This window comes from Porites lutea, chromosome 5, assembly GCF_958299795.1.
Source record: "Porites lutea chromosome 5, jaPorLute2.1, whole genome shotgun sequence".
Classification (NCBI taxonomy): Eukaryota; Metazoa; Cnidaria; class Anthozoa; order Scleractinia; family Poritidae; genus Porites; species Porites lutea.
The window spans coordinates 41,111,829-41,131,727 of NC_133205.1; the positions used below are offsets into that span (position 1 = coordinate 41,111,829).

General features: G+C 39.7%; 2 protein-coding genes across 2 annotated transcripts; both read left to right on the forward strand.

Annotated features, from left to right (window-relative positions):
- The first annotated feature begins 3,419 nt into the window (after positions 1 to 3,419).
- Positions 3,420 to 11,078, forward strand: LOC140938538 (uncharacterized). Its single transcript, XM_073388021.1, has 3 exons — positions 3,420 to 3,681; positions 7,252 to 8,372; positions 9,176 to 11,078. The coding sequence occupies exons 2-3, from the start codon at positions 7,280 to 7,282 to the stop codon at positions 10,195 to 10,197; spliced, it is 2,115 nt and encodes a 704-aa protein (XP_073244122.1). The 5' UTR covers positions 3,420 to 3,681; positions 7,252 to 7,279; the 3' UTR covers positions 10,198 to 11,078.
- Positions 11,079 to 12,810: 1,732 nt separating this feature from the next.
- On the forward strand, positions 12,811 to 19,377 carry LOC140937121 (uncharacterized). Its single transcript, XM_073386652.1, has 2 exons — positions 12,811 to 12,883; positions 16,237 to 19,377. Exon 2 carries the CDS (start codon positions 16,266 to 16,268, stop codon positions 19,344 to 19,346), a length of 3,081 nt encoding a protein of 1,026 aa, XP_073242753.1. The 5' UTR covers positions 12,811 to 12,883; positions 16,237 to 16,265; the 3' UTR covers positions 19,347 to 19,377.
- The last annotated feature ends 522 nt before the right edge of the window (positions 19,378 to 19,899 follow it).

Genomic DNA, 19,899 nt, shown 5'->3' on the forward strand with positions numbered 1-19,899 from the left:
CCGCAATAGGAGCTAGTCGCTTAGGAGAATGATTTTTATAAGCGGAGAGTTCAAATAGGTTCTGAAGGCGGCGCCTGCACGTTGAGCTGTCCGCTTACATTAGAACCCCGTTCCCAGGGGAAGACCTTAGAACGAGGTTGCCAGTTAGTGTCCGTTTGTCCGTTAGATATAAGACTCGTTACTATGTGAGATCCATTTCCCGCTGCAAGACTGAAACAAATAACGCATGCGTACTTGTAAATTATAACACGTAATGAAATAAACGCGAAAATTAAGACCTTGGTATTTCTTGAGAATGATTATTTCAGTGTCAATTATTAGATGGAGCCTTAATTTTGCCGCCCTTACTTTATATTTTAAAACACAAGTTTTACGGATCCCGAAAAATGCTCGTGGTCGCTTGACCCCTAGGAATCTTTAACCTCGATGCGAAAAAAGGCAATTCTGTGAGTATGGTGCCCTTTATGGTAAGTACAGTCTACCTGCACTGAAAATTGAAAAGATCTGTTTCAGCCCCAAAGTGTCGATTCAGCCCTGCAGGCCAAAGTCAGCCCTTCCTGGAGCCATTTGAGCACAATTTAGGCCACAAAAGCTCAATCAAAAGGCTATTCCAGCCCACGGTAGGGCCCATTTCAGCCCTGCGACCAAATCAGCCCTAGTTAATTGGACTGTATTGGCCCTGATTTAAGGGAGCCAAATTAGACTCAAAAATAGGACTGTATTTTACTCACCGAAAGGGCCCTATTTTTAGGGGTAAAACAGATTTTTCTGATTTAGAGTGTGGCCTCATGGCTTAATGTTTATGGTTTTAAATTTAGCATTAAAACCAATCTGTTCCTACTTTTTTCACAAGTTGCGTTTCTTTTGTTTTTCGCGTTAATTTACCTCATTTAAAAATTTTACTCCCTCTTTCGCGTTAATCTCCTTCATTAGGAAGTAATTTTACCTTAATTTGCGTTTATTTAAGCTGTCAGTAATTTCAAATAACTCAACCAGCGTTAATTTCAAGTAATGAGGAGTAATCGGTAGTGAGGAAGGTCTAAAGCAAACCTTTCTCTAAAATGTGGTCTCTGTCGGGATGTTTTTATAAAGTACTGAAAGTATATATTAAAATTGCAATTCGATATTTTTTTCTGTCCAAACTTACTGGAAATGGCATATTAAAGAGTACAGTGCCATAAAGAGGTGAATTTGCCTATTGTATAGACTTTTTCCACATTACCCTCCAGTCAGAACGCGCCCAATGAAATGAGATGGAGGCTTGTGTGCAAACCCGACAAATCACTGTTCCTTGTCATCCCAAGCCAGGAGTTAGTGCCTTCAGTTCATCCCAAGAATACAGAAACAGTCTATGTCTTTGCGGTGTTTACCTAAGAAATAAGCGAGAAAAAGTGTTTTTAAACTGTGGGAAGATGAATCTATCGCAAAGTGTTAGAGTTTTGAGGCCCGGCTAGTATTGCTGAAGTAGAGCTCATTAAATGCTCTTTTTGTCAGCGCTAGTTAACATTTATAAAGTATGGTATAGCGGTCCTTGCGTACACATGCTTCCACCCCATGAGCAAACCAGCCCTCGCAGTTGTTCAAATAACGTGTAGTGGTATCTCTCCTGAACGGATTCCAAAAAAGTCATGACCGGGCATCGGTGGTACGTACGGTGTCTGGAAAGGAGGTTACTGATCCCACATATACATGACGTGCGCATGCTCCATTTTTACGAGATTCCCGCGCTCTCAACTTCAGAATATCATTTTCTTTCGGAATCAGCCCAATCCCTCCTTAGCCAAATCTTGCTTCCTGGGTAGCAGTCAAATCAGGGGCACCCAAAGAGAATATAGTTCAAAACCACTTAAACATAGCACTGTTAAACGTATTTTAGTATTTAAACGGTAGATATAGGCATATTTTTATCCCCTAAAAATTTTTCATCTGTTCGGATTTCCTAGGTCTCGAGATCCGAAAATCATAGGGATCAAAACTTACCTTTTCGAAAATTTCAGCCAGTAAAAAGGCTCCCGAAAATTGTAGGTGAGCTTTTTAGGGTAAAAATCCGTTAAAAATGGGCAATTACACCAATTTTTAGATGTTCGAAAATCCTAGGAGAGGTAGGCAAGCAAGAAATTTTGCAAAAAATGTTCCGAAAATTCTAGATCTCAAATCGTCTTCCGAACAGATATTTTCCGAAAATTGACGTTGGGTGCCCCTGTCAAATCCCCTGTTAGTAGACTAGTCATAATTTTGCGATAGGGCGGAAAGGGATTTGACAAACTTTTGTCTAGGAACTGAGTGGGAAAAGGGCGGTCAGGATGGAACTTTTAGAAAGAAATTAACTGCAAAAACCGTGGACGAAGATCCTGCTGGTTGTCAACCGTTGGATATCTAGAAAAGATATCTAATCAGCTAAAATATTATTATTATTATGTCAAACTTTATTGGGCAAGTTGAAATCGAAAAAAAAAAAAATGAAAATATACAAACGTAAAGAGGGATGGGCACGGTCGGGATACTCAGACCCATCCGGGGTGCCTACCCTAGGAAAATATAGGGATTTAAAATCAGGTATACAAAAAAATAAAAATTTAGTTGTAGTAAAAATAAAAAAAACGAATAAAATAAGAATAAAAAATGAGAAGTACAAAGACTATGCTACTGCAAAGCTGATAACTACGCTCCTGCCATCCGAAATTTATGGAGTAGCCCCTGGGCGTCCAGACGGATCTGCAGGGATCTGCGATTGTCTCTCTGTCAGTTAAGCAAGGACCGGTTCATCGGTTTCATGGAAACAAAGGCAAGCACGATATCATGTAGACCGATGATTGAACTGTTTTTTATGTAGTCAGGGCCTGTATTGGTATATTTTTTTGATAATTCATATTGCACTGTTTCTGAAACAATAAAACAAGTGGATTCCACCCTTGGTTTTGCTGGAGAACTACTTTAATGAACTGAGCACCGACCAGCGGTTTTTGCGCAATCGATAATTTCCTTTTTTAATCAATCAAACTGATCAAAGGGAGCAGATGTTTTTTTCAAAAATACATTTCACCTCCTGCAAAGTAGATTGAAACAATAAAAGAATTTAATTACAAATTTATCCATATACAGCGCTCTCAAGATGTGATTTTAATAAACGAAAAGATATCGCTCATATCAGCACCGCTCCGAATAATTTTCTTTTTCGATTATAAATTAGCTGAACATATATTCAAACTGTTTGTTGCTTTTTTTCCTGAAGTGACTCCGAAGCCTCAGCGAGCTAATGATGTGCCGGCTCCATGATTGGTTCGGTATCTCATTATCTTACCGTGATTAAAACGACTTGATTGGCATTTATTGTTCAACTCCCGCTCGTGATTGGCGAAAGTCGAAGAGCGGTTGGTGGAAGGAATAAACGAGTCTACCAGTTGTCCGGTTTTGTCTTCTTATTGGCTGACAGACAATAGCACCTAATTGCAAAATGAAATCCGCGGCTAATATGTCGTCTTTTATATTCCAATTGTACTCGAAGTAACGAAGACCCGTCGAAGGCAACTTTTCATAGGAGGATTTTATCTTTGGAATGCCAAATTTACCTGATTTGTTGTCGTGTTTGTGGTGTAGATGTCTTCTTCTGTTAAACTGTATGCCGACAGGCGCGAAAGAGAATCGAATTTGAAGGAGCGGAAGGAACAAGATCGCGTGAAGGTTAGTTATAATTTCCGATGACTACAAGCTGAAAGACTGCGTGTTTGGCACTTCGCGTGTCTTTTGAATTCAGTCAGATTGAAAAGCTTTGTTGCCTTGCTTCATGTCGCTTTTCTCAAACAACACTTCCCGCATGAACGCTTCTGAACTAACATTGCCTTTCATTCGATTGAACGGATGTTATTCCCGGGAAATTTGAGATCGAATTATTCGTTGGAAGATATCTTACGTGCACGTTCGCCTTGCTTCGAAGTTGTTCAATCGAAATGACTTCAGATAATCGAAGCACTCGTTCAACAGGTGTTAAAATCTGTGAAAATATTCGTACACTGTACTTTTGTAATACTCGCGACATTGGAGTTCGAATTTTTATCAAAGGTCCACGATTGTCTCTAGGCGGCGTGACTAATTATTAGAGTGCCCTTTTGCAAATGTTAAAGAAAAATTCTGTAATTTCATGTGTTCGCCTGATAGTTAAAATTCAGCGCAATATGTGCACCATCACTGCCGCGTGCGTTGATCGAAATGTTTTCTTTTCTGTCATTGAAATTCGTGACGGGCAAAAACCGAGCGGTTCATTTTGTTAGAAATATCTGAGATGAATTTTGAGGTGAATGCAAATTCATTTATCGTCGTTATAAGCTTAATACGGTGTCTGTATTCATTAAAATCATTTTCCTTTGCTGTCGAGATAACTACCTATTTTTTATTATTTTCTGTTCGCTGTCCCATGTCTAGTTAACTAGGTAACTTCTTTCATTAATTATACGTGTACAAATGTTAACTTCCGTTTTAAGGGGTGCATGCTTCTGTAAGAGTCTTAAAAGACATTTCTTATATTTCATCACTTTGTTGTATTCTAAGCAACCAATTAAATCTTTACTCAACAATGATAACTCTCTCAAAAGTCTACCATCAGGTTGTAATTTGCAGGTCAAGTTAGAGAGTTGCTTTAATTTTTAAATGGCTATTTCTCAGACATTATATTGACATCTACCCCAAATCTTGGTTAATCTGCAAAATTTAAGGCATGGTAAATGTGGCACCTTTCAATATTTAAATCAGATATCAAAGTTTTTATGCATAGTCAGTGGATCTTGTAATACTAAAATTCCTGCCAAACTGAATCTGAATTTGGGGTAGGCAGGGGGAGGGGGATGGGTGCACATTCCCCTGCCCATGGCCATGGACTATTGGGGTAGGTCTGTTAAGTAAGTATGGATTCCTTGCCTAGGCATCTATTTGGTGTGTAATCAAAAACAGGTGACATCAATCTGATGTCAGCAGATTATGAAACAGTGATAACATTTTATTTGAACTCAATACAACTGTAATTTGACGAACAAGGGGATTGTAGGCTATCTGGAACAAGGGGGGTGAATAGGGAAATGGATCAGCGGATTTTGAAATATTTTTCCCCAGATTTCGGATTCAAAGTGAGATTTTAACGGATTTCTGGATCCTGCAATTGCAGCGGATTGCAGATTCATCCATTTTTTGGGCCTGGATATTGGACTTTGGGTATAATTAAAATATTTTTGCCTGAATTTCCGATTCAGGCAAAATTTTCATGGCAGATTTGGTTAATAAATCATAACGGATCAGTGGATTTGCATACCCCTATTCAGCCCCCTCTGGAACTAATTACAGTGGAACCTCGATTTAACGAAGTGCCAAGGGGACTGCAGGGGAAATTTGTTTTTTAAATTCAGGGTTTGTTATTTTGAACACCTCTATTTAACCAGTTTCCGGGAAAACTATCAAAATGTTCGTTATATTGAGGTATAGTTAATAATTAATTTACAAAATCCAGCATTTCAAGAAAAATTACTGTAATAACATTTCAGTACCAAGCTTTACATAGCTATGGCACCAGGTTGTTAGAAACTCAAGAACAGGCAAACAAAACTGCTTTAAAGTACTGTACACATAAATTTTATCCTTGTTGGTCCAGCATTTGGCATTCATCTTTTATCACACCATTTTTTATTCACTATATTAAGGTAAATTTATGTTTGTGCTTGTTGATTGTGTTCGTTATAATGAGGATTTCGTTAAATTGAGGTTTGTTATATCCAGGTTCTGTTCCATACATTTACTGTAGTTTTGGCCAGGCTGAAGAAAACTGTTTGTAATACTGAGGACTTCGTTATATAGAGGTTCGTTAAATTGAGGTTCCACTGTAGATCATTCCAGTCTCCCTCCTCACTCATGGTGAATATTTCATTTACTAATTTCATTTTAAAAAATGTTACCATTTTTCATTATTTATATCACCAAATAGTGTGCACTGGACATTTTTGATCCCTTAGCAGTATGCATGCCAGTGCTTGTCACATCTAATTAGCAATAATATTGGTTGAGGCTGTGTATGCTATGAAGAATTATGCAGATCAAGGAGGGTGGTATTGGCCAAGAAAAATAACTCCTACATAATTCTTTATATCATGCAAAAGCCAAAGTCAATAATATATATTTGAATGAAAAAATAAAACAGTTATTTATTGTTATTGTTTTATTATTCATTCATCATATTTCCATCTTCAGCAAAACGTGCCTATCTCGATCTTCAGGCTGTATGTAAAGTTTTCACCTTTATATTACCGTTTGGTTAGTCTTTGGCAGTTTCAGGTTGTAAAGGGATGCTTATTCTAGCGGAGGTTCTTGAAATAGTGGTTGTCACCTCTTGAGTGGTATTTTTGCTATTCTTGCCATGTTTTTTTGAGATCTTCTGCCATTTTCTCCAGATCTGCCAAAATATCTGAGCTACAGTGCCTTCTGTTGCCTCTTTTATGTTGATATCCGTACACTAAAAAAATGACGTCAGTTCTAATGATATCTGCAAACTTATTCCAAATTTGATCAACTCTTTATTAAAGCTGGTTATGAAGATTTACCCCTTTAAGTCCCAAGAGACCAACATCGATAAAAATATTAATCCTCCCTAATGAATATCAATACAGAATCAAGAGAGGGGATCAAGAGAATTAATTAAATGATCAGCAAAGAAGAAATGCTTATATATCTTCTGCTCAGATTGAGTCCAAATTCCTTAGAGGGGAAGTAAAGGTTTTTCTCGCTCTTGTATCAACTTTCTCTTTGAAACACATGCGTTAATGCTTGCTACTCAGTTTAATAATTTTGTTGCAATATCATTCAGGGGCGTAGTTAGGATTTTTCAAAGGGGGGGTCACAGAGGCTACTCACTGCTGCTCTCCCTCTTGTATCAGCGGGCTCAGTCTTGTATTATCGTGGCATGAAGGCCCATATTAACTATAGACAAAAGCCGTTGACGAAAATACTTTACAAAAAAACAAATTTAAAAAAAGTGGGCTTTTCAACAATGGCTTTTACCGCCAAGATATTGTCATGGCGTTTTCGCCACCTGAATATTGTAGGTTGTTTGCTCAAAAGAAGGCCTACCAAAGGGTGGGGGGGTCGCGGGCACCCCAGGACCCCCCTAGCTATGCCCCTGTCATTCCTCTTGTTATTACCAGTAATTTTAGTTTTTAACTTTCATGAACTGTCATGATATTTTAAAGTAAAAAGAAATTTGTTCTTCCCTTCCAGTGTCATAGAAAGCTGACTTGATAACAACATGGAATCAGGCACTTCAACAGATTACACTTATTCTGCAACAACTGATGCAAAAACAGAAAGCAATGTAAAGGAGCCGAAGGCACCTGAAGGTACCTTGTTACGACAAGTTCAAGATGCTAAGGAAAGTATCTCTGTTCTTAAGAACCAGGTCTCCTTTGCAGATCAGTGCCTGAGCCTGCTTCATAATCAGATGAAACATGCCTCAGACACTCTAGCCATTCTTCAGGATCAAGTTGAGTTAGCTCAGAAAACAGTAAACTCTTTGAGTCTAGGAACTGCAGCTGGGCTAACAATTCAAAATCCACAAGCAACTGTGGCCCCAGCATTGTCAACAGCCAGCAGATCTCATCCTTCTTGGATTAATCCCCAATCTGGTGAATCGGATGAGCAACGGGTGTTTGTTCATGACTGTGAAGGACCAAAAGTCTATACATTGAGCAAATCAAGCATCTCGTTGGGAAATCCAGCTGTGTCAGAATGCTCTGTGTCACATGATCATGGACAGGTACCATGTGTTGTTCATCAAGTGCCAGTACATTGTCACTGTCCAGCTTGCCTTTCTCACACAAGCGTTCACCGTGTGCCACAGCCTTGCCATCCTTCTCCTCACAGTACCACCACAGGTACACCAGTAGTGCAAGTTAGCCCAGAAATGCCACCAGCACCTCAAACTGTCAGTGCAGTGTCCAGTCAAGAAGTGACAACGGATGCGTCTAATAACCAAGCAAAGATGCTTCATTTAAGTCCTTCAAAAAGTGCATCAAGTCATGAACATGACAAGAACAGTCCAGGAGATGATAAAAGCTGTACCAAAAAAGAATCAGTAACGACATCGCCCATGGCACACCAGCTTCTACAAGTGATTGATGTTTTGCAAACTGAAGATGATGATGATGGCGGCAGTGCTATTAGGTCTACAAAGACATCTCTCGCATCATTGTTACATGGTGTCAGTATTCCTCAGACTTCCCCATATGGACATGGTGCATTCTCCTGGCAGAGGGTGTCACGTCGCAATCGCAAACAGAATGTGAGTCCTTTAAAAATAGCTTTGTCACATTCACTGGTATCTCCTGACAAGCAGTCCTCAGGTAAATGCTGTTTTATATTGAAATTGAAAAATTATGAAATGCGGCTACATGCTGTCCAGTTTGGAAATAATTGGATGAAAATCATGGCGAGGATTTTGAATCCAATTACTTCCAACGTGGAGAGCATTCAGTCTTCTTACTTAGTGTCCCCTTGTTAATGTAGTGGTTCTTCTACTGCTACATTAGTCAGTTGACACTTAAATAAAGGTATTCATTCATTATCATCATGCACTGTACAGTTAATCATGATTTGTCAACATAACTTTGATGTGAAGTAAACAATAGTGTACACCCTCAATGTTTGTTGTTGGAACAAAAGCGTACACAAGGAAAATTCATCAAGGCATATTTTAACAGATACTGCCAACTCACTATTCTCAAAGACAAACTTAGTCTTACTTTTTCAGATCTTGAAATTTGTTTCAATATAACAGTTTACTTCAGTTCAAAAAGCGCTTGTGCAACAAAAGGTGAACTGGTAAAAAGTTCCTTTTTGTTTGTAAAGAAGAACAACAACAGCAGCAGAAATAACTATGTAAATTAAACCTAGAACAAGAAGTAAAACTATTGGGAATACTTCACTTTTCACATGTCACTTAGCAAAAATTCTGTCATTGGTGATATCGGTCCGAAAAGGTGCGTTCAAATGCAAATAAGTTGCAAACTCCAAAGTTCTGTCTATTGATAAAAAAGAGAGGCATAAATTATTTTTTTCGTGTATTGGCCATTGCCGTAGCCATGCATGCAACACTTTTTTACCTGAAAAAATGTACTGAACATCAAATGAATGTTTCCTTTTCTAGTGAGAACGGTGTGTAGAGATCATCCAGAATTAATGCGAGTTCCAGCTCCAGTTTTGGCATCCAGTCTTGAGCCTGAGTTCCTGGTCGTACCGACCAGCAGTTTCTCTTATGAGAGTCCTCCGACCTCGGCAAGTGACGACGGTGGCAAGGAGGAGACGAAAAGTTGTGAAATTTTATTGGTTAAGAAAAGTGTGACGTCATCCTCTTCTGTCACTACCTCTTGTCCTAGTGTCACACATACTTCAAACGATTCCGATGCTGGTGATGGAAAGGAATGTAGAAATGATGGGTGTTGTACTAAAGACAAATCACAGCCTGCCATTTCACCTTCATTTGTTAAGAAGCATCATTCTGATGTAACAGCTGATGTTAACGGTGTTTCTGTGTCTTTAAGTCCTCCGAGAAAAATATTTACCGGGACAAGCCCGCTTAACTCGGACATCGGCACTTCGTACAATTCGAAGATGCCAAATTCAAGGTCTCATTGTTCTACTCATAGTAGACGTGAACTTGTCGCGACTAAGGGGAGTGATTCAGCTGAGACTGTTTCATTATCAGCTGCTGTATCTCATCTCGAGCATGTCCAGGGAAAAACTCCTGTTTTATCAACGGCTTGTCACGTGACTGATTCGCAGGCGCCAGCTATGGCTGTCATTTCGTTGCCGAATGATAACTCAGCGAATTCAGCTCAAAAACAGACGACGCCCACAACTAAGAAACCGATCATTTTGTCACGACGTTCCTCTCGAAGCAGCGAACAGAACATACCGCAAGGACTTGTAGTGCTTGTACCCACAATTGAGGACGCTAAGCGACTGATCGCTTCTTCAGGGGGGCCGTCGGATGGCCACACCCCTGTGCTGGTACCACAACACATGTTGAACGAAATTCACTCTAAAAACACAGGAGAGCAGGTAGAAACACAGCAGCCACTGAGTGGCAAACGAAAGCATGATACGCTCTCCTCGCCTTGTTCGGTACCGTCAAAGCGACCAGCTATTGATTCGGTCGTAATCGACTGATGCTCTTCGGTTTAGTTTATTTTGCACTAAAGTAAACTAATGCAGTATGGCAAAAGATAATAGCACAGTCGGTTAATGTTATTGAATTGTGACTGATGATGGTGGTGATATAATTGGCTCCGGTCGTTTGCTTCGACAAGTTACTATGTATTGTCGTTTTTGATTGACTGACGAACGCCGAAGTCCAGTCCCCATGTGAGCCGTAATTGATCCAATTTATGTTGAATAGAATAGACCTTTTAAGCTTGTATGTTTGTTTTCTCAATGAAGTCTCATGGGGATTTACCCCTTTCTCTTATTATAAATTATGGGTACACAATGAGAGTAATATAAATGACCTACATTGGAAAAACCAAACGTACAAGCTAAAGAGGTCTATTTCCACGATTGAGTTTGTTGATGTATGGTCATAGACTTTTTAAGAGTGCGATTCGCACATGCTTTCCAATGTAGATCCTGCTTTACCCAAAAGGAGAAAAATTCTTGCGCCGGTCTTTTTTCTTCTTTTCCTTGGATCGCTGGCCACTTAAGTTACAATGGATTTGGAACTTACAGCCTTTGTCGCAGGATCTTTATTTGATGGTACAACGATACAGCCGCCTCTCATCGATGGGGCTTGTGAAACGTCCTTAGTGGCGGGAGCGATGAGAGGCGATTTTATTCGCAGGCTAGCGTGATGCAGACTAGCGTGACGCCGGTTAGCGTCATGCAGACTAGTAACTCAACAGTTTTTTTATTTACTTTGTTTACGTTCACCATCGAAGGTTGTTTAGACAGTAAATTAATCAGTTGTACAGTGTTCGTCCTGTAAAAAGAGCTTGTAAATAAGATTTATCACTAGTATTTATTAAAGTGTCACTAAGTGACCTTGAACGTTTTAATGTTACTAAATTGTAGCGCGCGTCATTGCTTGTCAATGTGAAATTTGCCGAAGTAAAAATCATACTTTGTCGGGCACACGTAAGGGAAGATTTCTCTAGGTGGTTACACCCTGATTGCAACAAGTTGTACCTCGTCAAAATTACCTAGAGGCCGGAGAAATATGTAGGAGCTTTTGATGATAACTGATCGACCCGAATTCTTAGTGCGGGAGTACGTTTTGCTGGTGGAAAGGCCAAATCCCTTGACTCATCTCCATTATATACTCGATTTCTGCAGTTTCCCTGGTCGGTCTTTGATTCCCCCCACCTCCCCGAAGAGGGGAGGAAGAGTGCGGGCTTCTTTTTTCGGAACAGTGACAGGTAAACGCGCCTATGCCGATACTTATCCACAATCACTGGCCCCTAAAATGTACGAAGAGTCCCCCCGTCATAGGGAAGTAACCCATGGGCCGTGTCAATGTGATGTCCCCATATGGGCCACTCTCAAGTAATCCGTCCAAACTAGTGACTAATCTAGTTATTCTCTTGCCTTCATGATACATTGACCCCAAGAGAGGATACTCGTATTATCCTTATAAATGTTGAAGGTATAATTGCCGCAATGAGGTGTAAATGTTGTGTTCTCTGAAGAGCTGTATGTACTTATATCGTCTGTTCAGCGATATGAACGTGCCAGGAATTTTCGAGAGGTACACATAGTTTTCCGATAGCGTCAGTAAGGGACGAAATGTGGGCTTAAGACGCTTATAACCTGCACCACAGACGAAACTAAACTCTGGTTGAATTATGTGTACGACGCAGGCTAGGGTGTTTATGGATTATTTTGTATCTTGAGCCTAACGAAGTGCTTATTTTTAGCTGGGTTCTAATTCAAACACTTTTAGCGCGCTTTCCTGTGCATGATACGTTATTCCCTGTCGGCAGATCTCCCATAATACACCTTGCTTGTCTTCCTGCCGTCAACCCTTCCCCCCCGCCCCTCCACTAGCCCAAAAGAAAGAAAGAAAAAATAAAAGAATGAAAACTGCACAAGCTTTGTTTTTAGTTTCTCTCGTTAAGTCCGTTACACCAGGGAGAAATCAGAGGATCTGAATGAGGGTTACCGTTAGCAGTAAAATAACCTGAGATCAGGCCCAATTTCAGCGGTTCTCATACATTCTCTCTAACGGCTAACGCCGGAATGTAATTTTCAAAGCGAAACGAAAATAGAGCCTGATCTCAGGTTAGCACTAAAACGGCCAAAAATCTAGCCGTTAGGCGTAAAAATTGAAAAAAAATATCCGTTAGCGGAAAAAAAAAAAAGTTAACTGTTTATAGCCGTATTAATGTAGCCTCCCACGCGGGCGTTTTTAGGGGAGGTCGTATTTCGTCCCTAGTTGCGGGGAGGGAAGAAATACGAGCTCCCCTAAAAACGCCTGCGTGGGAGGCTAACCGAAAATAGCCGAAATTTGTTTGGCGGGGGATGGGGACAATCGAAATGCATTGTGGGTGATGATGCACTGGCCAATATTCGACCTACTATCACCTGATCACCACACTGATCATAGCTCAAGTAGTTTCACCTTAGAGCCGAACAAGAAACTTTTTCATTCTTATGTAAATCATAAGCGCTTTTATCAATCCCTGGTGTGGTAACCAGCCAATGCGTTTCTTTTGCCTTCGGAGATTTGCCGACTTTGAACAGCCTGGGACGAATTTACCGAAAGCGAAAAACAAAGAGTCGTTGGAGGAAGAAGAAGAAGACTGCTCGTTTGAGATTTTACTTACGTTAAAGAAGGAATATCGAGCAAAGAATAAAATTCTCGGTGAGTTAAATATACTTTCTTTGTCCATAAGTGAGTCATAAATAAGTCTTACATGAATTCTCTAGGTTTGAGTGGAATACTTGCTTTAACATGCATCGTCGCCTTTGCATGGATAATATAACCTTAAACAAAGACCGCGTGTCTGACCGCGTGGTGAACCTGATTAACTTTTTTGTTTTTAAACACTACAGCACTTATGGGACTTTATCATTCTAAAGCTCGTGGCAAATCAGTGAACCAACAAGGTACCGGTACCGGTTCGTAATCAAACGTTTGAACGCAAGTCGCAATAACAGATAATAAGCTTTTCAGAACTTTCTTGCTTACCGTATCTCGAACTAGCCTGCAAATCCTATGCTGAATCAAAAACCTTGAAATTGCCAAACATTTTCGTTTGGAATGAAGTAAAATAAAAAAGTCAGTAGCCTGCGAGCAAGCTCTCCTATTTGGGTAAGCGAAGTGAGCCTCGCGAGAACGCGCGAGCGAGGGGACCGCTCGCTCGCGCGTTCTCGCGAGACTCGCTTCACTCGCCCAAATAGGAGAGCTTGCTCGCAGGCTAAAAATTCAGTGTCCCAGATGCCAGCCCTCGGAGATTTAAAATCTGGTGACAGTCTGTCCCTTCCCACATCAACACCACCCCACGTCTCCCATAATCACAAATAAACTAAAACCCATGAAAGCCTCAGAATATTAAACGTAGTCTTCAAATTCAAGTAATCGTCTATCAAAATAACTCAGTAAACAGCTTGGGATGGCAAAGAAACATCACAGTTGACTAAGTTAACATTTAGCTTGAGCTTTGCTTGATCATTTAGGTTCAAATCTGTATTTGTATATGGAGTAAATTGTAGCCACCATAATGTTCTATTGTCTCTATTGACTGCAAAGACCGATGCTCAGATTTCACCAACAACAATGGCCGCACAAACAGAGGGTGGTCTGCCCGTGCTCAGGTCAAACATGAGTGTGTGTTAGTCTGTAGGAAGGCTTAATGTAAACAGAGTGGTGGAAAATTATGTGGGACAAACTATACAATGCTAATTGAAAATAACTTCATCACAGCCCACAGGCACATGATCAAACACAACAATCAGCCTGACTTTGGCCTTCAAGATTTGCCTGATAAATTCTAACCAAACTGGCCATTATAACATTAAATTTAAAAGCACAAAGCAGATTTGTGATGAAAATTTCTTTGCAAATGGTTTGAGTCTTATCGATCATTTCAAAAGGGCCCATTCTTAAATTTTAATAATGATTTAATATTAATGTTAATAATATTATTATTGATAATGATTTTATTATTGTAATATTAACAATTTAAATAACTGTTGTTTTTTTTAAAATTTTTTATGACAATTTTTGATGGTAATAGTGTAATAACAGAGACTTTAACGAAAGAAGAGGTTTTCAGATGGTCTTGGGTAATTTTGGCAGCCATGAGGTTCAGTGCTGATGGATGAGCTGCAGTGAGAGATCTGATGAGCTGAGTGAGTGATCAATGAGTGAGTGATGAGTGAGTGATCGATGAGCTGCGTGATGAGCTCCGATGAGTGAGTGATCGATGAGCTGCAGTGATCCGGCGAACAATTGTTAAGTTTTTGAAATCCTTAAAGTAAGGTGAAAGTAAATTTAACTCAGTTTTTCAGATAAATGAAAGATATTGGTTATAAGTTTGTTAAAAACATGCTAAGCTTTTGACTAGTTACTTTGTTTTAATTTTTTTTGCTGTACTTAATTTCTGGTCTGATTGCATCGAGCAGATATGTGGATGGAGTCTGTCAACCCTGTAGCTGATATGTGTTTGACAAAACAAGTTCTGTTCGAAACAGTTCTATCTGGTACTGTCAAGTGACCTCACATTATTCAAAGAAATCAACTGAAATAATGAATTATCTATCCTTTGCAAATTCTTCAAGAGCAAAGCAAAACAACCTAGTGGTTGCAAAACGTGGTGGCCTTGATGAAAAAATACCTGATATATGACTAAGCGCTCAACGCTTTTTCGAATCTGGATGATTTCCTGTAGAGTAGTGCCAACATATTCTTTCTTCATATTTTTTCTTTCATTACCATTAAACAATAATTTCAGGACTACTATTTTATCACCTTAGGTCAAGGGCAGTTATTCTTTGTATTTGTTATTCACTCGTATTAGTCAATTCAATCAATTCAACCCTGCTGACTAGCTCAGTTGCTTGGTTACCATCCTTCGGAGTGACAAGCTCCAGGTTTGATTTTTGACTGAACTAGCAATTAGGGTTTTGAAAATAAAGGCTTGGTCACTTTCAAGCGTACCCAAAATGGAAAAATAATGCTTCCTTGGGTAAGAGGTGCTGTACTTGGAACTAGTGGTAATCCAGGGGGAGGGCTGGTGGGGTCAGGACCCCCTATCTCTTAGTGCTTTTTTCCTTCCTCCACACTATGACCACTAAGGTATAACTTTGTTCACTATGTAGGTCACAACTGTTGAGATTGCTTTGTGTGATAAACAGGGGGCAAAATATTTTGGGACTGTTTCCAGTCATGTTGCCCAACCTTAGTAATTTTAGGTTAAATTAAAAATAACTTAAGCTCAACAGTGAAAGTGAAAAACGATTGTTGTCCTGTTGATACGTTATATTGTAAGACATATATTTTTCTCACCAAAAAAGGTTTTTTATCTGCTTTAGCGAAGACATTTAGCATACAAATTTAGCATACAAATTGTTGCTACGAGTTTTGAAATTTGTATGCATATTTGGAGTTCAATTTTATCCTTGGTTTCAATTTTTATTTTCCTTTGTTTTGGGTATGATAATCAGTATGATAATGAGTTTGAAACAAAGGAAAATAATTTAAAACCAAGGATAAAATTGGACCATAACATATGTATGATTATAAATCATATAATTCATTTGTTGTAATTGCCTGACTAGTGTGGTCATTTCTCACCATATGAAACAATATTGTCGTTACCTCTCAGGTCTAGAACAGAATAATATTTTTCCTATATATTATTATATATTCTTTCTTGTCACTTAAGTACTATAATAGGAATGAAATTATCTGTTTCTTGCGTGGAACTCTTACTTTCGAAGGCAAAAAGGTTTGTCCAGACAAATGGTTATCTTGACCGGACATTTTCCGTTCACGGGCAGTTATTTTGAGCCCTGATGCATGCTCCGCTGATGTTAAGATCATTCCAGTTAGAAGTCTATCCGTCGAAACTTATTTCGACATCCTTAGGCCTAAAGCGTACTTATTTCCACGAACTTGAAAACGTGCTGCTAAATTTATATTTACTTGACGACAACGTGAAGATCATTTGTGGAGAAATAATTTTAATTATTTAAACCTGTTTTGTTTTTTAGAAACAGTCCTTGGGCTTTGGATTTAAAGAATGGCCAACAAAGAATACACCGAAGAGGAGCTCAATTATTTTCGTGTTTGTTATATCACCACCCACATCATCAGGGAAGGTCTGAAAGAACTGTTTAAAAGCGAATGGGACCGACACCACAGTCCCAGGTTTGGTTTATGGCAAGATACTGCAAGAAATGGGCAGGATTTCTTTAGAATGGAATCAGAAAAGAGTCGTTCAAAAAATTCGAGACTCTTGTCTATCATTCAAAATGGAAACACAGAAGAATGGGATTGTACATGTTTTTTCTTTGCAATTCTCTATTCTAACACCCTGGGGTCTGTAATAAGCCCCACAATCGCTAAAGATGTAGACGATTTGCGAATGTTCCGTAATGAAGTATTTGCACATCGTTCTAAAGCTTGTTTTCCTGAAGCAGAGTTTCAGAGATGTGTATCCAAAGTGTCAAATGCACTCGCGTCTCTTCATCTTACGACTGTAGAGCTGCAGAGAATAATCAACCAAAGAAGTTTCCCTACTGAGGAACTTCAGAAGCTTCAAGAGCAGGTTACGGTCTTGGAGGATGAGATACAAGGTAAACCTAAATCTTTCGAGATTCTTCCACAGGCGCCTTCTCATGCGGTTGTCGAAAGGAAAGTGGAAGTTGAAAACATCTTGCAGAAATTCAGAGATCTCGAGAAGATCAATGAAGCTGATTCTATCGTTACAATTTATATCTCTGGTAATCCAGGATGTGGCAAAAGTCAAGTTGCTCGACAAGTTGGAAGACAGTTCTTTGCAAGAGAAGCCGCTAAGAATGACCATGATAGTTGTGCGCTTGTAATGACCTTGAATGCTGAAAGTGAACAGTCCGTGCTAGATTCTTACTACACGTTTGCCCGCAAAGTAGGTGTCACCGAATATTCCCTTAACAGTATCACAGGAGGGGACTCAGTTTTGTTGCCCTATGAAAAGATCTCTCATCTTAAAACTCTTGTTTCCTCCAAAATGGAAAACTATTGCAGTTGGTTACTTGTATATGACAATGTCAATAAACTGAGCAGCATTAGAGATTACTTGCCTAATGAACATTGGGGAGGTTGTGGACATGTTCTTGTAACTACCCAGGACGGTATTCACATACCAGAAGCTGATCCTCTTTGTGCAAGTGTTTCTCTTAGTAAGGGAATGCAGTCTGAAGATGCCAGGATTCTACTTCGAAAGATTTGCGGGTTTTCAAGTGATAGTGAAGATGAGTCCTTGGTCCTGAACGCTTTGGACTATCAGCCTTTGGCCATTGCTTGTGCTGCAGTTTATATTCAGTTCATTGGAGTGAGCCAGAGGACAAGCTCTAGCGACACTTGGAAAAAATACCTGAAGAAATTGGAAACACTAGAAAAGCGAGCTCTTACAGAGAGAGCTTACGAACAGACAAACAGGTCATATCAATCTTCAATGACTGCTTCTGTCACGTTGGCATTGGAAAAAATGGTTCAGGAGCCAACTTTTGAACATGTGATTCCATTTCTCGCCTTGGGTGCCTCAACACCGGTAAATGTTGATTTAATTGTTCATTATCTTGCAAAGCAAGATCCAGATTGCGATGAAGACTTTGCGACTAGTGAAATCGTGAAATGCGCTCTACTTCTGCGACATTCGCCAGATGACGGTTTAGACATACATGTACAAGTGAAGATGCACCAAGTTGTTCGTGAGGTATTTAAGAGGTACCTTCTTGATAAGTATAGCAAGGAGCAGATTGCAGGATTCATTCTACTTTACATTGAAACACTGTCAACCTCTGTCCAACATGACCCATTTCATTTTGACCTGAACTTCCATATGACCTCAAAAATGATGGCACCTCATGTGAAATCACTCTCTGATTGGCTCACAGGCCGTTGGAACCTAGTCTTGGCAAACACCAGCGAAAAGGGTGCACTGCAAAGAACTCTTTTCAACTTTGGGGACATTTGTAGGAAACATGCTTTCCTGTTTGAGGCTAGGGATTACTTCGATTATGCCTTACAAATTGCTAAAGATGACTATGATTGCGAAGATCATAACAAAATCAGTTTTACTGCCACTATATTAAACAACCTAGGTCTGATTTTTCAGGAAACTGACCAGTTTAAAATGGCTGAACTGTATTACACCCGTGCTCTAGAAATTCTTAGGGCACTACACCCACCAAACACAAGTCTGCCAGAAATTGCAGACTCACTGAACAAATTGGGAACACTCTTCTTCATTTGTTTGCTTAGGAAGATACAATACGGTCTCCGGCCGTCTAAATTAGTTACACGTTACTGCAATGACAACTCCTGTATGGCAAAAGCAAAAGATTACTTTCAGCAATCCCTTGACATGAGGAAACAGCTCTATGGTCTTGAGCATCCTGAAGTTGCATCTTCACTTTCTAATGTTGGTTCTATCCACAGTATGATGGGTGATCTAGAAACTGCAAAAGACTCTTTCCAACGGTCACATGCTCTTAGAAAAAAAATATATGGTGAAAAACACCCATGTGTTGCAGATTCTTTGAACAACATTGGAATCTTGAACAGCGAAATGGACCTTACCGTGGAGGCAGTTCAGTACCACGAGAAGGCATTGGAAATGAGGAAGGAACTTTTCTTTCATGATCATACTGTGATAGCCGATTCATATAATAACCTTGCACTTGCTTACCAATACAATGGTCAACTTGAGCAAGCAAAGGAATGCTTTGAAGAGGCATTGCGTATCAGGGAAAAAATCTCAGGGAAAGAGCATACATCGGTAGCAGCAGTGTTGATTAATTTCAGTGAGCTTTGGTTGCAGTTGGGTGAAGTGAAGGAGGGTGAAGACCTCTGTGATCGTGCTCAGAAGATTCTGGGCCAATTTATTTTCAAAGAACACAGATTGCTTTGCAGTGGATTTATTCCAAATGGTGAACCAAGTGAACACTTTAAATCTTGCATGAAAAAGCTCGCTCGTTATGTACAGGCCGTTGCACAAGCAGGACACCGCACTGTTCTTGACGACCCGCTTCCTCCTGAAAGATTTCCCATAAAATGCAAAGTACCTGCTTCTACTTTCAGTGACTGGATTGCCTACTTGAGATGTCAACTTTTATGAAATTGAAGCTTAACTTTTGTCCACATTTTTCCGATGGCTTTGTGCTACAGAGCTGTTGAGCTCAGTGACGCAGTGACAGTCGCTGGGCGAGCTTTTAGGAAAGTTAAGTTAGTAAGCTAGCATTTAAATGCCCAGATTAGAAGGAGTGATCTGAGTTATTGAAGAACTTGATGCTTTGCCTGCAAAAAACAGTGTAGCTGTTCGTCTTTACTATCGACGTAATCAAAGCACTATTTTGTTGTCAATGCTATCAATGAAACGACAAAACTGCAGCTCTGAAATCCTTGTAATGAAGGAATTTGGCTGTCTTTTCATCTGTCCTATAGACTTACTGCTAAGAGCTAGTCAATACTCAGGGCTTTGTAGAATGACCACAAAAACTTTCAAAATCCTGTTTCAACAGAAATGTAACGTTTAAGCCCAATCAGTAAGTGTGCCTTCGTAGTTGATAATATACATCACACCCTGTTTCCAACAGCACTTCAAGATATGGCAAGAGTCACTGAGATTGCGTGCGAAGTTGGCAAACAATTATTTGGAGAGAAGCTGATGA

What these genes read in the sequence shown, in the direction of transcription:
- LOC140938538 (XM_073388021.1), top strand. Translation starts at nt 7,280, where the DNA reads ATGGAATCAGGCACTTCAACAGATTACACTTATTCTGCAACAACTGAT. An exon ending in TCCTGACAAGCAGTCCTCAG is followed by an intron (nt 8,373 to 9,175) that starts GTAAATGCTGTT and finishes TTCCTTTTCTAG; the next exon opens with TGAGAACGGTGTGTAGAGAT.
- LOC140937121 (XM_073386652.1), top strand. Translation starts at nt 16,266, where the DNA reads ATGGCCAACAAAGAATACACCGAAGAGGAGCTCAATTATTTTCGTGTT.